Source organism: Platichthys flesus, chromosome 11 (assembly GCF_949316205.1).
Source record: "Platichthys flesus chromosome 11, fPlaFle2.1, whole genome shotgun sequence".
Lineage (NCBI taxonomy): Eukaryota > Metazoa > Chordata > Actinopteri > Pleuronectiformes > Pleuronectidae > Platichthys > Platichthys flesus.
Window position 1 is genome coordinate 2,915,260 of NC_084955.1, and position 14,298 is coordinate 2,929,557.

The window sequence follows — 14,298 nt, forward strand, 5'->3', positions numbered from 1 at the left end:
GTAATTGAGTAATTACTTTGTAATTTTTTGAGTCGTTTTTGAAATGGGTAATTTTACTTTTACTACTTAAGTAGATTTTGACTGAAGTATTGTACTTCGCTACTTTGGAATTACATCCGTTACTGAGTAAAAAAAATAAACATAGTTTAATGCGCAAGTCAATTCTTACTGCAGTGGTAGATCCTGCAGAGTGGATGACGTTCCCTCACGTGCACGTTCAACATATGAAAACTGATCGTAAAGTTCACTGTTCGCGAAAAATATGCGCGACATGCACAACACTGCACATGGAGACACTGCAGAGCGGCTGCAGAGCCGCGGTTTCAGACCCTGGGTCCGGAGAAAGAGCGATTTGTTTACTGCTCCGCCGTTAAAGAGATGCGGACGTCAAAACATTAGTTCGGCTGTAATATTAGTTCCACCTCGCATTTTCCCCTCCCGGTCGCGCGCCCCACCTGTTGTGACTCCGCGCACCACACAGTTTGAGAATCACTGCGCTACACAGGGCCGGACCTAGCACATTTGACGCTCTATGCAAGCTTCAACCCCCCCGTTCTTTTGAACGCGTTCTTTTGAACTTGTTCATGCACAACACTGCCTGAAACTCAACACTGGCCTACCTGCTTCGGCCGCCTGCGAGCTACTCTTCCGCTGTGCTGGATTGCTGTTCACTGCAAAGCGAGCCTGGATGACTTCTTCTCACCTTGAAAATCAGCTGCTTCTCAAACTCAACAAGAAGTTTGTAGACTAGTGCTCTAAAGGTGGACCAAAGTTTAACCAAAAGTTTAAATATACAGTGGGACAGCGGCATTTTTACTTTTTATTTTAGCTGTCATGTGGTTAATGTTTAATGTTTGACATCTTTAATGTCATTGTACTTATATTTGTAAAGAATCTCCTTAATTAAAAATAACTGTTTTTGGATTGGATTTATGACCCTTGTCCTTTTTTACACTGTATAGGAGTGGCCCCCATCAATTTGTTCGAAGTAACTAAGTAACTTTTACTCAAAGTACATTTTAAATTTACTACTTTTTACTTTTACTTGAGTAGATTTTTAGATGGGTACTTTTACTTGTACTTAAGTAAAATGTCATCAAAGTAATTGTACTTTTACTTGAGTACAATATTTCAGTACTTTTTACACCTCTGCTGCTTACATATGATATAAAAAGCAGATATAAACAAAGACTAACATAAACATGAATGTAATAGATCTATTTGTCACACTTAATCCAGCTATTGAGTCAGCATCAGACCAATGTTCAGTGGTAGTATTAGATGGGAAATCTCTACTGAGCACACAGACACACGTGTGCATGACCTCACAATCAAAGAGCCGTAGTACATACATTTTACTAATGACATGCTGTGATGACTTAAGGTGTCTGGAACAGCACTTTGCAGGGACATACAAGTATTCTGTATTAAAATAAATGTTTACAGGAGTCTAGTCTAAGTTATATTTCTTAGTAAAGACCATTGCGAAAAAAATATTTAGACACAGATATTTAATTATGATTGAGCTACCATACTGTCAAAGGGCTTAGAAATGTCATAGTCTTACTCACTCTTCCTCAGATTTATTTGAGGAAGAGAAAGGTAATAAATGTTTCATAAATACACCCTCTGTTTCAAAACAAGAATTCTGATTTTTGGAATAAAAATCATAAACTATAAAACAAGTATACTGTATGCCTTGTAAGACTGTGGTAATCAAATTTTAGAATGACCATATAGTATCAAAATAAAGGAGGGTTGTTGATGATTTAAATTGTATAAATAAAATATGTATGATAATACAAATTCCACAGAGAGATAATGAAACAATAAGATAGAGAATGAGGACATTAAGTAACATAAAACAAGAAAGAATTGACAGAAACTAGCTTCAACGTCTATTCAGAACAAAAAATGTAATTTGCTTCACAAAGACCCCAGCTGTGTTACAAGCTGAAGTCTAGCTCTCTGAGGTCAATTAGCTTTTTACTGGGACTCTGGTACTTGAGCTGAAGGCCTTGATGGTGAGAGAGCACAGTTAATCGACTTTCCTTCTTCCTTGAGCTGTTGTTACAGAATTATTATGGATTCTGAAAAAAAGACTTGCTGGGCCTCTTTTGTGGTTGGGGTCTATGAGAAAAACAGAGCCAAAACCTGGCCTTCACACTGAAATGCAATTTCTCAAGCTCCTCCAGACAACAACCACCTATTCCTATGCAACAGTGGCTGCCCGCTTCTATACCTATTTGGCCAACCGGTGTGGAACAGTTGGGTACGATGAGAAAGGTGACAGGTAATTTAAAGAAGTAGGAGGAAGCTGTAATGAAACTAGCAAATGCCCAGCTCGTCAGATTGTTTCCTAACAACAGTGGATCCCTAGTTGCCCACAAGTACACAGCATTTATACATTTATACAACATATAGATGACACCAAATGGTAATATATGGAACAAAACACACACAATGCTTAATCAGAGTCTTTTCTGTCATTATATATCGCAGATTTTAACAAAAAAATGACTAGGAACATAGTAATAATATGTGTAAGTGTCAATCAACTTTTTATTTTATATCTCAATGCCTAATCTACATCTTGTGCTCTTGGAGATCCTGTTTCCCTCTAAACAAAAAACACACCATTTCAGATTTAGAATGTGCAAATTCCTCCAACGTTAATCCAGAAAATTAGATAGTTTTAAAATTCGATGTTATAACAAAGGTTAAGAGAAGACAGTATCTGCATGAGTTGAACATTTGTTCCAACCTTCTATGTATATGTATCTGACAGTGTGTCCACTGAGAGTTAGTGCGTTCCAGCTGTTAGGATTTAGTCACTCTGACTTGTTGAGGACCCTGGCTCTCACTAGTGCAGCTCACAGGCCCAGAGGTGGTGAGACGTACAGCAGCGCGGCGGGGTAGCAAGGGACAGAAACAGATAATGATGGAAAGACAAAGAAGGACAGAACAGAGGCTGTACCCCACACAGCTGCTCTTGTTCTTCAGGGAACCCAGCCGGGAAGCATCACTCAGGCGCCTAATTCCTTTAATGTGTGCAGTCATGCGACTTGCAGTGTGAGGATGAGGGGTGGGGGGGTTTGCTGCAGTTTATAGCTCACATATCCGCAGCCATGGCTGAGAGACTAAGGGTGGACCAGCCTGACTGGGCCTGGGTGGTTGGCCTCTGGCCACAGGCAGCTAGGCACCGGGCAGGGGGCTAAGCTGAGTCAGCCAGTGAGACTAAAAGTGATAAGGCCCACCACCCTGTTCGGCTACAGCCTGTTGAGAGGCTTCTCAGCACTCCAGCACAAACTACGAGCAGCAACAGAAGGTGAATGCATGTGTGTTGAATTAAAGTAAGGGGGTGGGGGGGTGCAATATATATATATGGTTGCCTGACTGGGGTAGGAGGACTCAGGTGGTCTGAGTAAGGACATGAGGCATGAGGCTACGACAAAACTACAGTTCTCCTCAAACTAAAATTCTTCCTGAAACCCTGATAAATCGTGCTAATATAGCTACAGTATATCAAAAAGAAATCATGCTGTGATGCCGGATGTTCTCAAGCCATCACACTCAATGCAGAGCATACACATACATATGCATCAGGTTGAGCGGCAGTGTGAAGTCCTAGAGTTCTAATGACCACAGCCACCAGGGGGAGCAGGTGTACTGCTGTCAACTCCTGGTGTGGAGGTGATTCACTGACAATCATCAACGTGACCCTTTATGACCAGGGGCCTGTTCTACAGTTCTAAGTTCTACATACCGGGAATATATTTTCAATAACCGGGTGAACCTAAAAAAATCAGGCTAAGCAGTCACAGGAAGCTGGTTATCAACTTGATAAGTCAACCCAGGTTTGCCTCATGAAGATCTGAGAGAGTGCAGATGAAAGGGGCATTTTTACTGCATAAGACCAATCACAGACATGGACAAGTGAACTGACAACAGAGCCACATACTTCACAACAGGGGAACAAACTATTATGTTAGAAAAATACGAGGAGTGCAAACACATTATCCAGACTAGAAAAAACACAATTACAGCTGCTAAATGCAGGAAGGACAGAAGGTAAAACATCTCTTATTGTGTGAATGTGTAAGTTAAGTAGGATCTATACTGAGCTTTAGTTTGACACACACTATGTGCACTGACTAAGAGGAAACACCGGGGTGTAAACATTGCCAATTATTAGTCGATAAAAACATATGGACCTAATTGTCCACCATGAACGTGACTGTGCGCACCTACTTAAAGAGAAGGATAAAAGTATTTAACTATGTGTGGTTACCCGCCACTAACACACCCAGTATATGAATATCAGTAAATTAAGTAAAGGAATGTAGAGCGACGCAGACAGTCTGTGGTACTGTGACTGTGAGCACATTGCTCCTACGTGTCAGGGTGGTTATGTTCAGCCCCAGCAGCTGATAAAGGTTTATCATCATCTCTGATGAGAATCTATATCTTTCATTTAGATACTCATCAGAGATGGTCAAATGATTTTGTGGGTCTGGCCTGGTCCTCCTCAGAGAACAATCCGTGCACCGAGATCCACGGGATCCTCATTTTTATCAATATTATTTTTTTATTTTGCAGAGATTTTATGCGGGTTGAAGTGAACTAGCTTTGTAGACTGAAAAGTAAACTGATAACTACCCCCAAAAATGCAAATCATGCTTCAAAGTATAAGACTCTGGTAAGTCACTTCATTAGTATCACTTTGTTCACTACTTAACGATTTGACGATAAAAAGATGAGAAGGAGTAGTCTTATATGCAGTGACGGTGTTATTGCGTTCACAGCCTTGGGTGAAAAGGACCTCTCCACTTCACGTTCTGCTATTATCACATTATATTCTCGATATGTCTGTTGTAACTCGGATACAAAAGCTCATTAAATCTTGTTTGAGATTCACCAGTAGGAATTATTACACATAGTTATGCAGCAATAATATGTGATTCTCATAACAAGTAATGTGTGTGTGTTAAAGGTCAACTATTTTCTACTTTAAATGAAGACATGGTTGCTAAATTAAAGGAACACTTTAATAGAAACGCAAAAGGTGATTTCTTGCCTTGGTGAAAATGCATTGAGGATGGACATGTCTCATAATAAAAGCTTAATTCAGTAGCAGTCTGTGGCCAGACCTTTGGAATGCTGCAGAACTCCTCACCTGACGTTGCCTTGACTGAGTGCTTTTGTAAAAAGTCCAGGGACTGAGCCAAAGCCTTCTTGTTGCAGTGAGTGGAGAGCTCCTCATTACATTCAAAACACCTGTTACAATGAGAGAGAGGGGGGGGGGGGGGGGGGGGGGTCATAGACAGAAACAGAAAGGCTTTAGGTTACAGTGGAATTTTACAACCCTATAGGAACTAAATGTTGAAATGAAGCATTATTTGACGACATCATTATTTAGTCTGTAGTGGAAAACCATCAAGTTCAACTATCAGAATAGAGTGAAGAAGTATTCATACCAGATGAGTGCACCTAAAATGAAGTAAAAAAATATATAAAGGTTTCAGAAACTGACTGGAAATTGTAGTCGCCAAGATCAAGGACACTTCAGGAAAAAACGCACCTTCAGTGTATGATGTATGAAAAACCCGGGGCAATTATTGTTTGTCTATTCAAACCCACACACTGTCAGCATCTTGACATGTACAGGTTGACTAGCACTGTGTGCAGTCTTGGCCTTTTCATCACAGCTCAAAATGAATGCAGTTCTTAGGTTTCTCACCAAGCCTTCCATGTGCTCAAGTTAATGGTGATGCAGTGAGAATCGGGATGGAACGCTTGATAGTGCTTGACAGCGTGCTGGATACCAGAGTGATTACAGCCCTGCAAGATAGATACATTAAAAAAATTTAGTTAAAAATCTTAACTAGCACAAAACATACATGTCTATGTTTAAAGACAATGACTCAATCCCACCTCAAACACAAGTTTGCATGTCGAGCAAAAAAGGACATAATCATATTTTCAATAATGATTTAAAACGTTGTTTAAAACTATGTTTTTATCTCTGTTTGTTTGCTTGTTTGTCTGTTAGTTAGCAGAATAATGCAGAAACTACAAGCCGGATTCCTACGAAACTTTGGGGAAGGATGTTGTACCGTTCAGGAATGAACCCATTCAATTTTGGTGCGAATCAATATCATGAGACAGATTCAGGACATTTTCTTCCACTTTCTTTCACATTGTGAGATGGGGTATTTTTCCACATTTTGTTGATTTCTCTAACAATTAATCAATTAATGAAAGAAAAAGAGCAGGCATGTTTAGAGGCCTGATATTAATTAGTGTGTGGAATTTGGTGCTGATCCAAATACAAAATCTGTATCTAGTGAGGTAAAATATGGTTTTATAAGGACACTGTTGAGCCCTGGCAGTGATACACCCTACTAAGTGCCATTCTAGTCTGTAATATCAAAGAAGAAAGTACAACTTGGATTTGTCTAATAAAAAAAATGTCATCTTATATTTCCTGGTGTATCCATCTTGATGTGCTGAACAGTATAGGACATAGCACCTTAGCAAAGTTTATGAGAGAAACATTGTGAGAGTTGTGAAAAAAAAACAAAAAACAAAAGTTAGTGGCATCGCCACCAACCTGTACCAGCCTTAACCTGACACACTCATCTTTATAGATGATATATTGCATGATGATAGCAGAGTTCAGAAGTCTACAGAACCTACAGAGAGATGTCAACTACTCGGGAGGAACTTAATCACGCAAAAGTACAATGGTGCAAGAACGCCATCTCAAGTCTTAACAATATGCTAGAGAGTCGGCCAAAATTTTGGTAAACGAGATGCTGATGTCATCACTTATAAGCCAATAAACATAATTGTAAAATCAGCTTTAGTAGCTTTTAATGTGAATTTGTCAAATATTGAAATGTTGTAAATTACAAACTGTAAGTCCATTTATCACAAGTGCCAAACATCAGACATTTATGCTTAACGTGCATGTTTTGAATTACCTATGTCTGTCACACTTGATCCCTTTTCTTTGTGCATCATTATTCTGCAATTATTGTAAAGACAAGTCCAAATGTTGTTTAAATGCTCTAAACACATAACTACAACTCATTATGTTTACAGTGTCCATTTTTTTTGCACATTATGAATTCAAAGCACATGAACCCACTAGAGTCTGAACAGCGACTTCACAACTCGTGAAATGGGACCTTCCAAGGAGAACGTGAATGCACAGTGTGTTTTCACCATTTATTATTAGAAAAACAAATCTTACCTGGAAACCACACTTTAAACACACCAGGATGTCATGTGATGCTGCTGGTTCTCCATCGATCATGGTTCTCTCCTTTAAGCACTCAGAGCACATAAACCACACGCTGGACAGGACCGTCTTCTTCACTGAGCTCAGGTCCACTGCCTTACTAACATGCTGGCAAGTCAACCCTAATTTAAAAACAACACAAAATCAATTAGTGGTAGAAAAACCTTGTGTTCAATTCATTGCAATATAAATCCTCTCTTATGGATATTCTGCCATACCTACTAAAATAAGCCCTTCAGTCTTGATGTAGGAAGAGAAATAATAATACCCCAATGATAAACAGAAACGACAAGTTATTGTTCAGCTGAACATTACTTGATAAAGAACACATATCTTACTAGGAACATAAGAGTTGATCCCATTCACTATGCACATGAAAACTCAAGGTCCTAACTTTAACAGCCTGGTGTCCAGCACTGCTTCAGTGACTTACCACTGACTTCATCTGACGACTCTTCGTCTCGAGGTTTCCTCGGTTTATTCGTCCGCTTAGTCATATCGACGGCTTTCAAAGAGAAAGGGTCCTTTAGCCGCATCGGGAGCTCTGGAGGTGAACACAGAGGACAAACAACGGTTTAACCTCAAAATAAAACAACATGAGCATGACTGTGTTTTAACAGTGATACTTAAACTCGTCTCTATCTTCCTGTAGCATGTTACATTACATTTTGCTGATGCTTTTATCCAAATCAATTTCCGATAGGTGCATTTACATGTTACTTATTGTAGCAGGTAGCAGGTAACCAGCAAAACAATGCAGTTCTTCAGTGTTTGTACAGTGACACAGTTCTAATGTACCTCAACACAAACCAATGTGTGATTTCATGTTTGAGGCCATTTCTACATTGTTTACCTCATATAGACGTGACCACCCTTAAGTATCTTTAGAGTTGATAGTTATTAATCCCACTCAGATTATCATTTCAATGTCACCGTACAGGACTATTGAGGCAAAACAATGGAGATCACAGTATGTATATATTTACTGACACTCAGATTACACGTGTTACTATATTCAGGTTAACGACCGGGTAATGCACATAATAAGATTAAGAGGCCTCAATAAGACCAGAGCGTCGGGTTAAGATGGATCTAATGGGCCTTAAAGTTGTTCATCAAACAACATGTGAATTATTTTAAATCTCTGAATGTTATTTCTATATTTAGAATTGAGGAGAAGGCGGTGTGGACTCACCTCTTTATTGCAGCTCCTATGTTGCCTGTGTTAGCTAACCTGAGGCCAACAGTGAGATGTCAACTCTTCCTAGCAAACAGGCTAGCTACATTAGCAGAATAAATAAACCATTATAGGGTGTGTGTTATCCATCAACACACGGAAACATTAAGACATTTCATGGGACAGTTCCGTCAACAACTGAACGGTGTCTCAACAACTCCTCGTGTTTTGCCTTTAGCCAAACTGTGGTTAGCATCGACCAGCAACACAAGTCAACATGTGACGCACTACGGTGGCTCGGTTAGGCCCAATGCTGCATTCAGGGACAGTGGAGCTAAACTGAAGGAGTCGAAAATTCACAGGGCTGCGTTCAGGAGCGCGTTTGTAAAACATCTTACCTAGGAATAAAAATGGAAAGATGGACTCTTGGAAGAACCTGAGTTATATGATGAGGTTTTGCTTCAAGTGTTTTTATTCTATATCGTGTCATAATTTTATGTCATAAGACCGAACAAATATAACTTGATGTAATAGGGTTATGTTATGGAAAGTTAGTGTTCAGAGATAAGAGGCTGAAGCAGTTACCTGCTTCCTCTGAGATCAGCATGGCAGCATGAATTTATCTCTCAAATTAATCTGATGAGATGTGGCCATAGTGCTAAAAATCATAATAATAATAATAATAAACTGTATTTACAGATTTTCTTTACAATGCCATACAGTTGTTTAAAGTGAAAAACAGACGAGGATATTAGACACAAAAGAGATGATCTATGTGAAAAAACGCTTCACACATCACTTTGCTGTCTTTTCCCACGACCAGGAAGGCATCAGATACAATGTCATTTAATAACACTAAGCCACATTAACATGGACAGCTATGATGATGCTCTAATGAGTGTGTTTTATTTGTTAACGCAGTCGAGCGCCAGACTATTTTGGTCCTTTCGGTGATCCGTACTGTGGCGCAGGCGCAGGTCACAAGTTTGACGGTGAACCTGAACAGTGCGACTCTGCCACTCACCTCCATAGTGACGCTGGGGCCCCATGTTGATTCAGTGCAGGTATAGAGGCTAAAGTCACCACACATGGCTCTCAGGCGGTGCTGGAGGTTCACAGGAGTAGTCCCGCGGATGCTGTGTCCGAGAAGCGTCCGGCCCGGTGCTTCTGTCCCGGAAGGAAGGAGCTCTGTGCCCGGCCTCGATCACACTCCCCTCGGGTGCAGAAGTGAGTCTCACATTAAGAACTGTGTTCATTTGTCAACTTGTCTACCGTCCACATGAGTATCTGCTCTCTATCAGGTTTCATACTGTTTCACATAACAATAACAACACTCGTCTCTATCAGTGCAAGTCAATGTCTAATGTGCCTCCTGTTTCGCTGCATATATTCTGTGTAACTGTATACTGATAACACAGTAACTGTTAATAGTGGTTATATTTCCAAGAGTTTATATTGCATTTTTACTTATTTATAACATTTACTGATGTCTTACTTGCTGCTGTAACTCTAACAATCTTATCCTATACATATTTGCACATGTGACATGTCTTGCTTTTTTGCTTTCAGACACAGAGTGGCTTCTGTACAGGGGATTCACTTCAGCGCCAACCAGCACAGATGTGACCTACGAGCAGCTGAAGCAGCTCCTGGCTGGCAGAAAAGCTGTGGTTATAGATGTCAGGGAGCCCTGGGAGCTCAGAGAGTACGGCTTTATCCCTGGGGCCATTAACATCCCCTGTGAGTGTTGATCCAACTTAATTAAACTAATAGTTGTAGATTTGGTTTATACAATAGTTTATGTTGTCTGCAGGTCATCATGCCATCTGGGAGGGTCCTTATTCATAAAATCTGTCTTATAATGCATTGATTATCCTCTACAGGTCTCTAACAGACCATGGCATTTATTGCAGCATATTTATTAAAATGCAAAATTCCCTGCAATTTACATTCAGTGTCAAATGAAAATAACTACTTACTGTTCTAAACCTTCCGGTTTTGAATGGACTGTTATCTTGATCTGTGGTAATGCTCTAGAGTCGACTTCAGAATTATTCCTTATCATTAGTGAATCCCCTCAAACAATTAAACAATATACTGTCACCTTTTATTGCTTGCATGCAGAGCTTTTTATAAACTATGGTGCAAATTGAAGTCCGGAAATGTTATGTTCATTCCTACTGGGTTTATCTGTAATGAATTTGCTTTATTGTTGTTCCCATGTTGGTCTTTTGTTTAATGATTTACTTAACTGGTGCTATTTTTTCATCATTACATGACAGCTATAAAGAACTATTGAAGCAATCGATACAATCTTCAGATCTAATTTCACGGAAGTTTGTGAGATATGAGTTCCACATAGAGTCAAACAGACCGATAGACAGGTGTAGTTACACTGCTTTGGCACTTCTACTACAACAGTACCATCAAACATCATCCCTACCAGCACATCTGGACCACTCTGACCTGTCTGTGCCTCTTTGTCATCGCAGTGGGACAGTTGAACACTGCCCTCCAGCTTGTCCCAGATGATTTCAGAGAAAAGTATGGTGGTGAAATGCCCGAGCAGACAGACAACATCGTGTTCACCTGTCTGGCAGGGATTCGGAGTGAGAGGGCAGTCAAGGAAGCTGCCTCGCTGGGATACAAAGAGTGAGACATTTCTCCCTGATATATGTTTGTCGGAAACATTCTCACCTCAACACAAAGTCCAACAATTATTGAATTATTGTAGTGATGTATTGTAAGTGTGGGTCTGGATAAAGGTTAGAGTAGCAGTATTCTTTTATGGCTGACTTTGATAGACTTTTCCCTCACTGACTGACTTTTACATTCTTTAGATAGCAGCTTGAGGTTATTTCCCTTTTGTTGCTTAATGCCAACCCACCGTGCTGGCACATCTCTACTAACAAGTAGAGAAGAAGATACACTAAATTGAGAAATGCAGTGGAAAAAATGATGTGTACGATAAGGTCAAACACAAATTCAGTTTTCTTTTCGGCACACAATTCATTCTAATTTCCTTTTTTCTTTTCTCCATTTCAGCATTTATCATTACCCGGGTGGATGGAAAGACTGGGCGGCGAATGAGCATCACAACTGATCCAGGGTTAAAAGAAAACATAAAACATATGAATCTGTTTTTTATGTATCTGGCATCAAACTGGAGATTTTTCAGAAGGTCATTCACTTTATTGTTAATTTTAGAGCCTGAGATATAAGTTGTTCTCCTCATGGGTGAATCCAGAGGACTCGGCAAACATCAGCAATCGATCCATTTCAACAGTGTTGACTTGAAGTTTCTCATTAATGTGTTTCACCATAGAATACCCACACACCCTTAGCAGCTCCGGAACAAACACATCCAGAGGGATCTGATCACAATTGGTCAATGCTAAGTGCAGGTGTGAACACACCCTTATGCGTCCTCAATGCTTCCTGAGATCTGCTCACTGGAGGTGGTGTGGGACGCATGTGGCCACATATGAAGGACTGCCTACTCAGCTGACTTCCTCTGACCTGCTACAGTTTAAACATATTTTTACACTTGTCAGAATCCGTACATTCAGAATCCGCCAGCAACCCAATATCAACACTTACCACCGAATGATGACTGATACTTTATTTATAATTCTTCGTAGAAGAGCTGCACATTCATTCAGTCCCTCTTGTCTCCTCTCGTTGTCTTTCTGTCACTCGCTCATGCCTACATAAACATTGTCATCGGACACATTTGTCAACTCAAACTGGGTAAAAACAATATAATTTGGTCTTTGCAAACACAAATAAAGTCCTTGATTATTTGCATTTAGAGCAGAGAAGTGAGATCTAAACACAAGTGGTCACAGGAGACGCATGCAGGACACATTTTAATGCCAGGTTTCAACAGAGAAACTTAACGCTGTCTTCTTGTGAGTGCATCTCTGAGGACTGATGTTAAAACCAGGTCTGAACAGGACTATTCGTTCAGTGGCTGTAATAATCAGCACAGCTATAATCGGACGATGTAAACAATTTTTTTATTTAACAGACTATGCAAATTACTTATCTGTGTATGGTTGTGGGTTAATGACCCTCCCACGTATTCTGAACAGTTTTCAATGTGATGCATTGTAAATATATAATAGTGTGCTGCTCAACAGATTTGCAGTTGTTCCCAACATCATTCAAGAAATAAAATTATATTTTTGATTAAAATTGACATTGGTTGTGTGATTTTCTTTTGTTTGTGAAATTCCACATCTTTGATTTTGTGAAAAAAAAAAGTCATCGGAAATTTAAACAGTTATATTATTTGGAATTAGAATCATATGTACATTCAAATGAAACCGCGAAGTTTTAGAAATTTCAGTTGTTTATTTGGTCAAGAAATCCCATTGAGTCTTAAATTGTGTTTACTGAGGGATCCATGTTCGAAAAAAGTATGTTTATATAATACAGTTATTTGGTTGTTATAATATTGGTTCGTTGAATTATTTTATGATAGCAGAAGACAACAAAAGCTCCACAACTGGTTCAAGTATCTTATAAATTTATGTTGAGTGGAATAAGTGGTGTTTAGGAAGAAGGGGTATCTCCCCTGGGTTCCAATCTGGGTTTATACCAAAAGTTAAGATGAGTCTAAATTTATTTATTTTCGATGTGTTTTCTCCTTTGTTTCTTTACAGACATGGAGATTAAGTTTTCATCCCTGCTCGTTTGTTTGTGTGTAAGCAAGAATACACAAAAACTACTGGATGTAATAACTCAAAAGGATACACAATGGCTCAGGGAAGATCCCATAACATTTTTGGTGTGAATGCAGGATTCAGGGGGGCACTTACATGTCTATTTGTAACCTTCTTTAACATCTTTAGATTTGGTGTTTTTTGACATTTTCATTGATTTCAAAGAGAATAACTAATTAATATCGATGACAAAAATGTATGGTTTAACAAGGTGACTATTGGGCTTTGAAATATGTAAGTGCTGTCTGAATGCCCTTCTAGTGTTTTTTTTTCTCTATGGGTGTAAACTTTGTAGTATAAAAATACGGCTTTTATTCCTTAATCTGCATGTTTTACATATACCAAGCCTTTCAAAAATTATTTGGGATATAAATATACACAGGCCTGCTGAGGTGACAACTGCTTGGAACATGATGATCTACTGTATTGATGGGTTATGTCTAATAATACCCATGCTTTCTCCGTATGAATTTGCCACCGACTCTCTATGGAACATTAACAGGTTCCTTCGTCATCCATGATGATGAATGTGTTTGTTTTCAACTGGGAAGAATGCAGACCATGAACATGGGCCTTGTTCTCTCACACACACACACACACACACACACACACACACACACACACACACACACACACACACACACACACACACACACACACACACACACACACAAACACACACACACACACACACACACACACACACAGACACACACACACACCCTAGTACTGAACTGGGAGTCCAAACAGAACTGAAATAAAAGATCTCATCCTCGGATTAGGTAACATCTTTAAAATATCTAAGCGCATCACTGATTTTAGATGGAAGACTGACTTCAAAGGGATGACCTCTTGATGCATGTAAAGTAAATTCTCTGTCTCAGAAGTTTAAAAACTTTTTTATTTAACAGCCTTCTCCCCATAGGGGAGGGAGTAGCCCCTGGTTTAACCACTTCACAGAATCAGAAAGTATTTATTGCCAAGTAGGTTTACACCTACAAGGAATTTGCTCTGGTTATTGGTGCATACAATGAACATAGAGACATAAAAACATAAAAACACAATAAATACAACACACTTAAGAAAAG

General features: G+C 39.4%; 2 protein-coding genes across 3 annotated transcripts in view; one reads left to right on the plus strand and one right to left on the minus strand.

Annotated features, from left to right (window-relative positions):
* Positions 1-8,754, minus strand: part of usp45 (ubiquitin specific peptidase 45) — a 38,327-nt gene extending 29,573 nt beyond the window's left edge. For both annotated transcript variants that reach the window (XM_062398983.1, XM_062398982.1), the window contains exons 1-5: positions 8,502-8,754; positions 7,740-7,850; positions 7,259-7,428; positions 5,741-5,841; positions 5,177-5,277 (exon numbers count right to left, since the gene is read on the minus strand). In XM_062398983.1, coding sequence (XP_062254967.1) covers positions 5,177-5,277; positions 5,741-5,841; positions 7,259-7,428; positions 7,740-7,842 — 475 coding nt within the window. In that variant the 5' untranslated portion in view covers positions 7,843-7,850; positions 8,502-8,754. The remainder of the gene's footprint in view (positions 1-5,176; positions 5,278-5,740; positions 5,842-7,258; positions 7,429-7,739; positions 7,851-8,501) is intronic.
* Positions 8,755-9,446: 692 nt separating this feature from the next.
* Positions 9,447-12,684, plus strand: tstd3 (thiosulfate sulfurtransferase like domain containing 3). The gene is made up of 4 exons (XM_062399633.1): positions 9,447-9,710; positions 10,053-10,223; positions 10,976-11,135; positions 11,529-12,684. The coding sequence occupies exons 1-4, from the start codon at positions 9,572-9,574 to the stop codon at positions 11,584-11,586; spliced, it is 528 nt and encodes a 175-aa protein (XP_062255617.1). The 5' UTR covers positions 9,447-9,571; the 3' UTR covers positions 11,587-12,684.
* Positions 12,685-14,298: the final 1,614 nt, after the last annotated feature.

Coding starts and splice junctions, on each gene's coding strand:
- tstd3 (XM_062399633.1), top strand. CDS start 9,572: ATGGCTCTCAGGCGGTGCTGGAGGTTCACAGGAGTAGTCCCGCGGATG. Junction 10,224..10,975: donor TGGGGCCATTAACATCCCCT/GTGAGTGTTGAT, acceptor TTGTCATCGCAG/TGGGACAGTTGAACACTGCC. Junction 11,136..11,528: donor GCCTCGCTGGGATACAAAGA/GTGAGACATTTC, acceptor TCTCCATTTCAG/CATTTATCATTACCCGGGTG.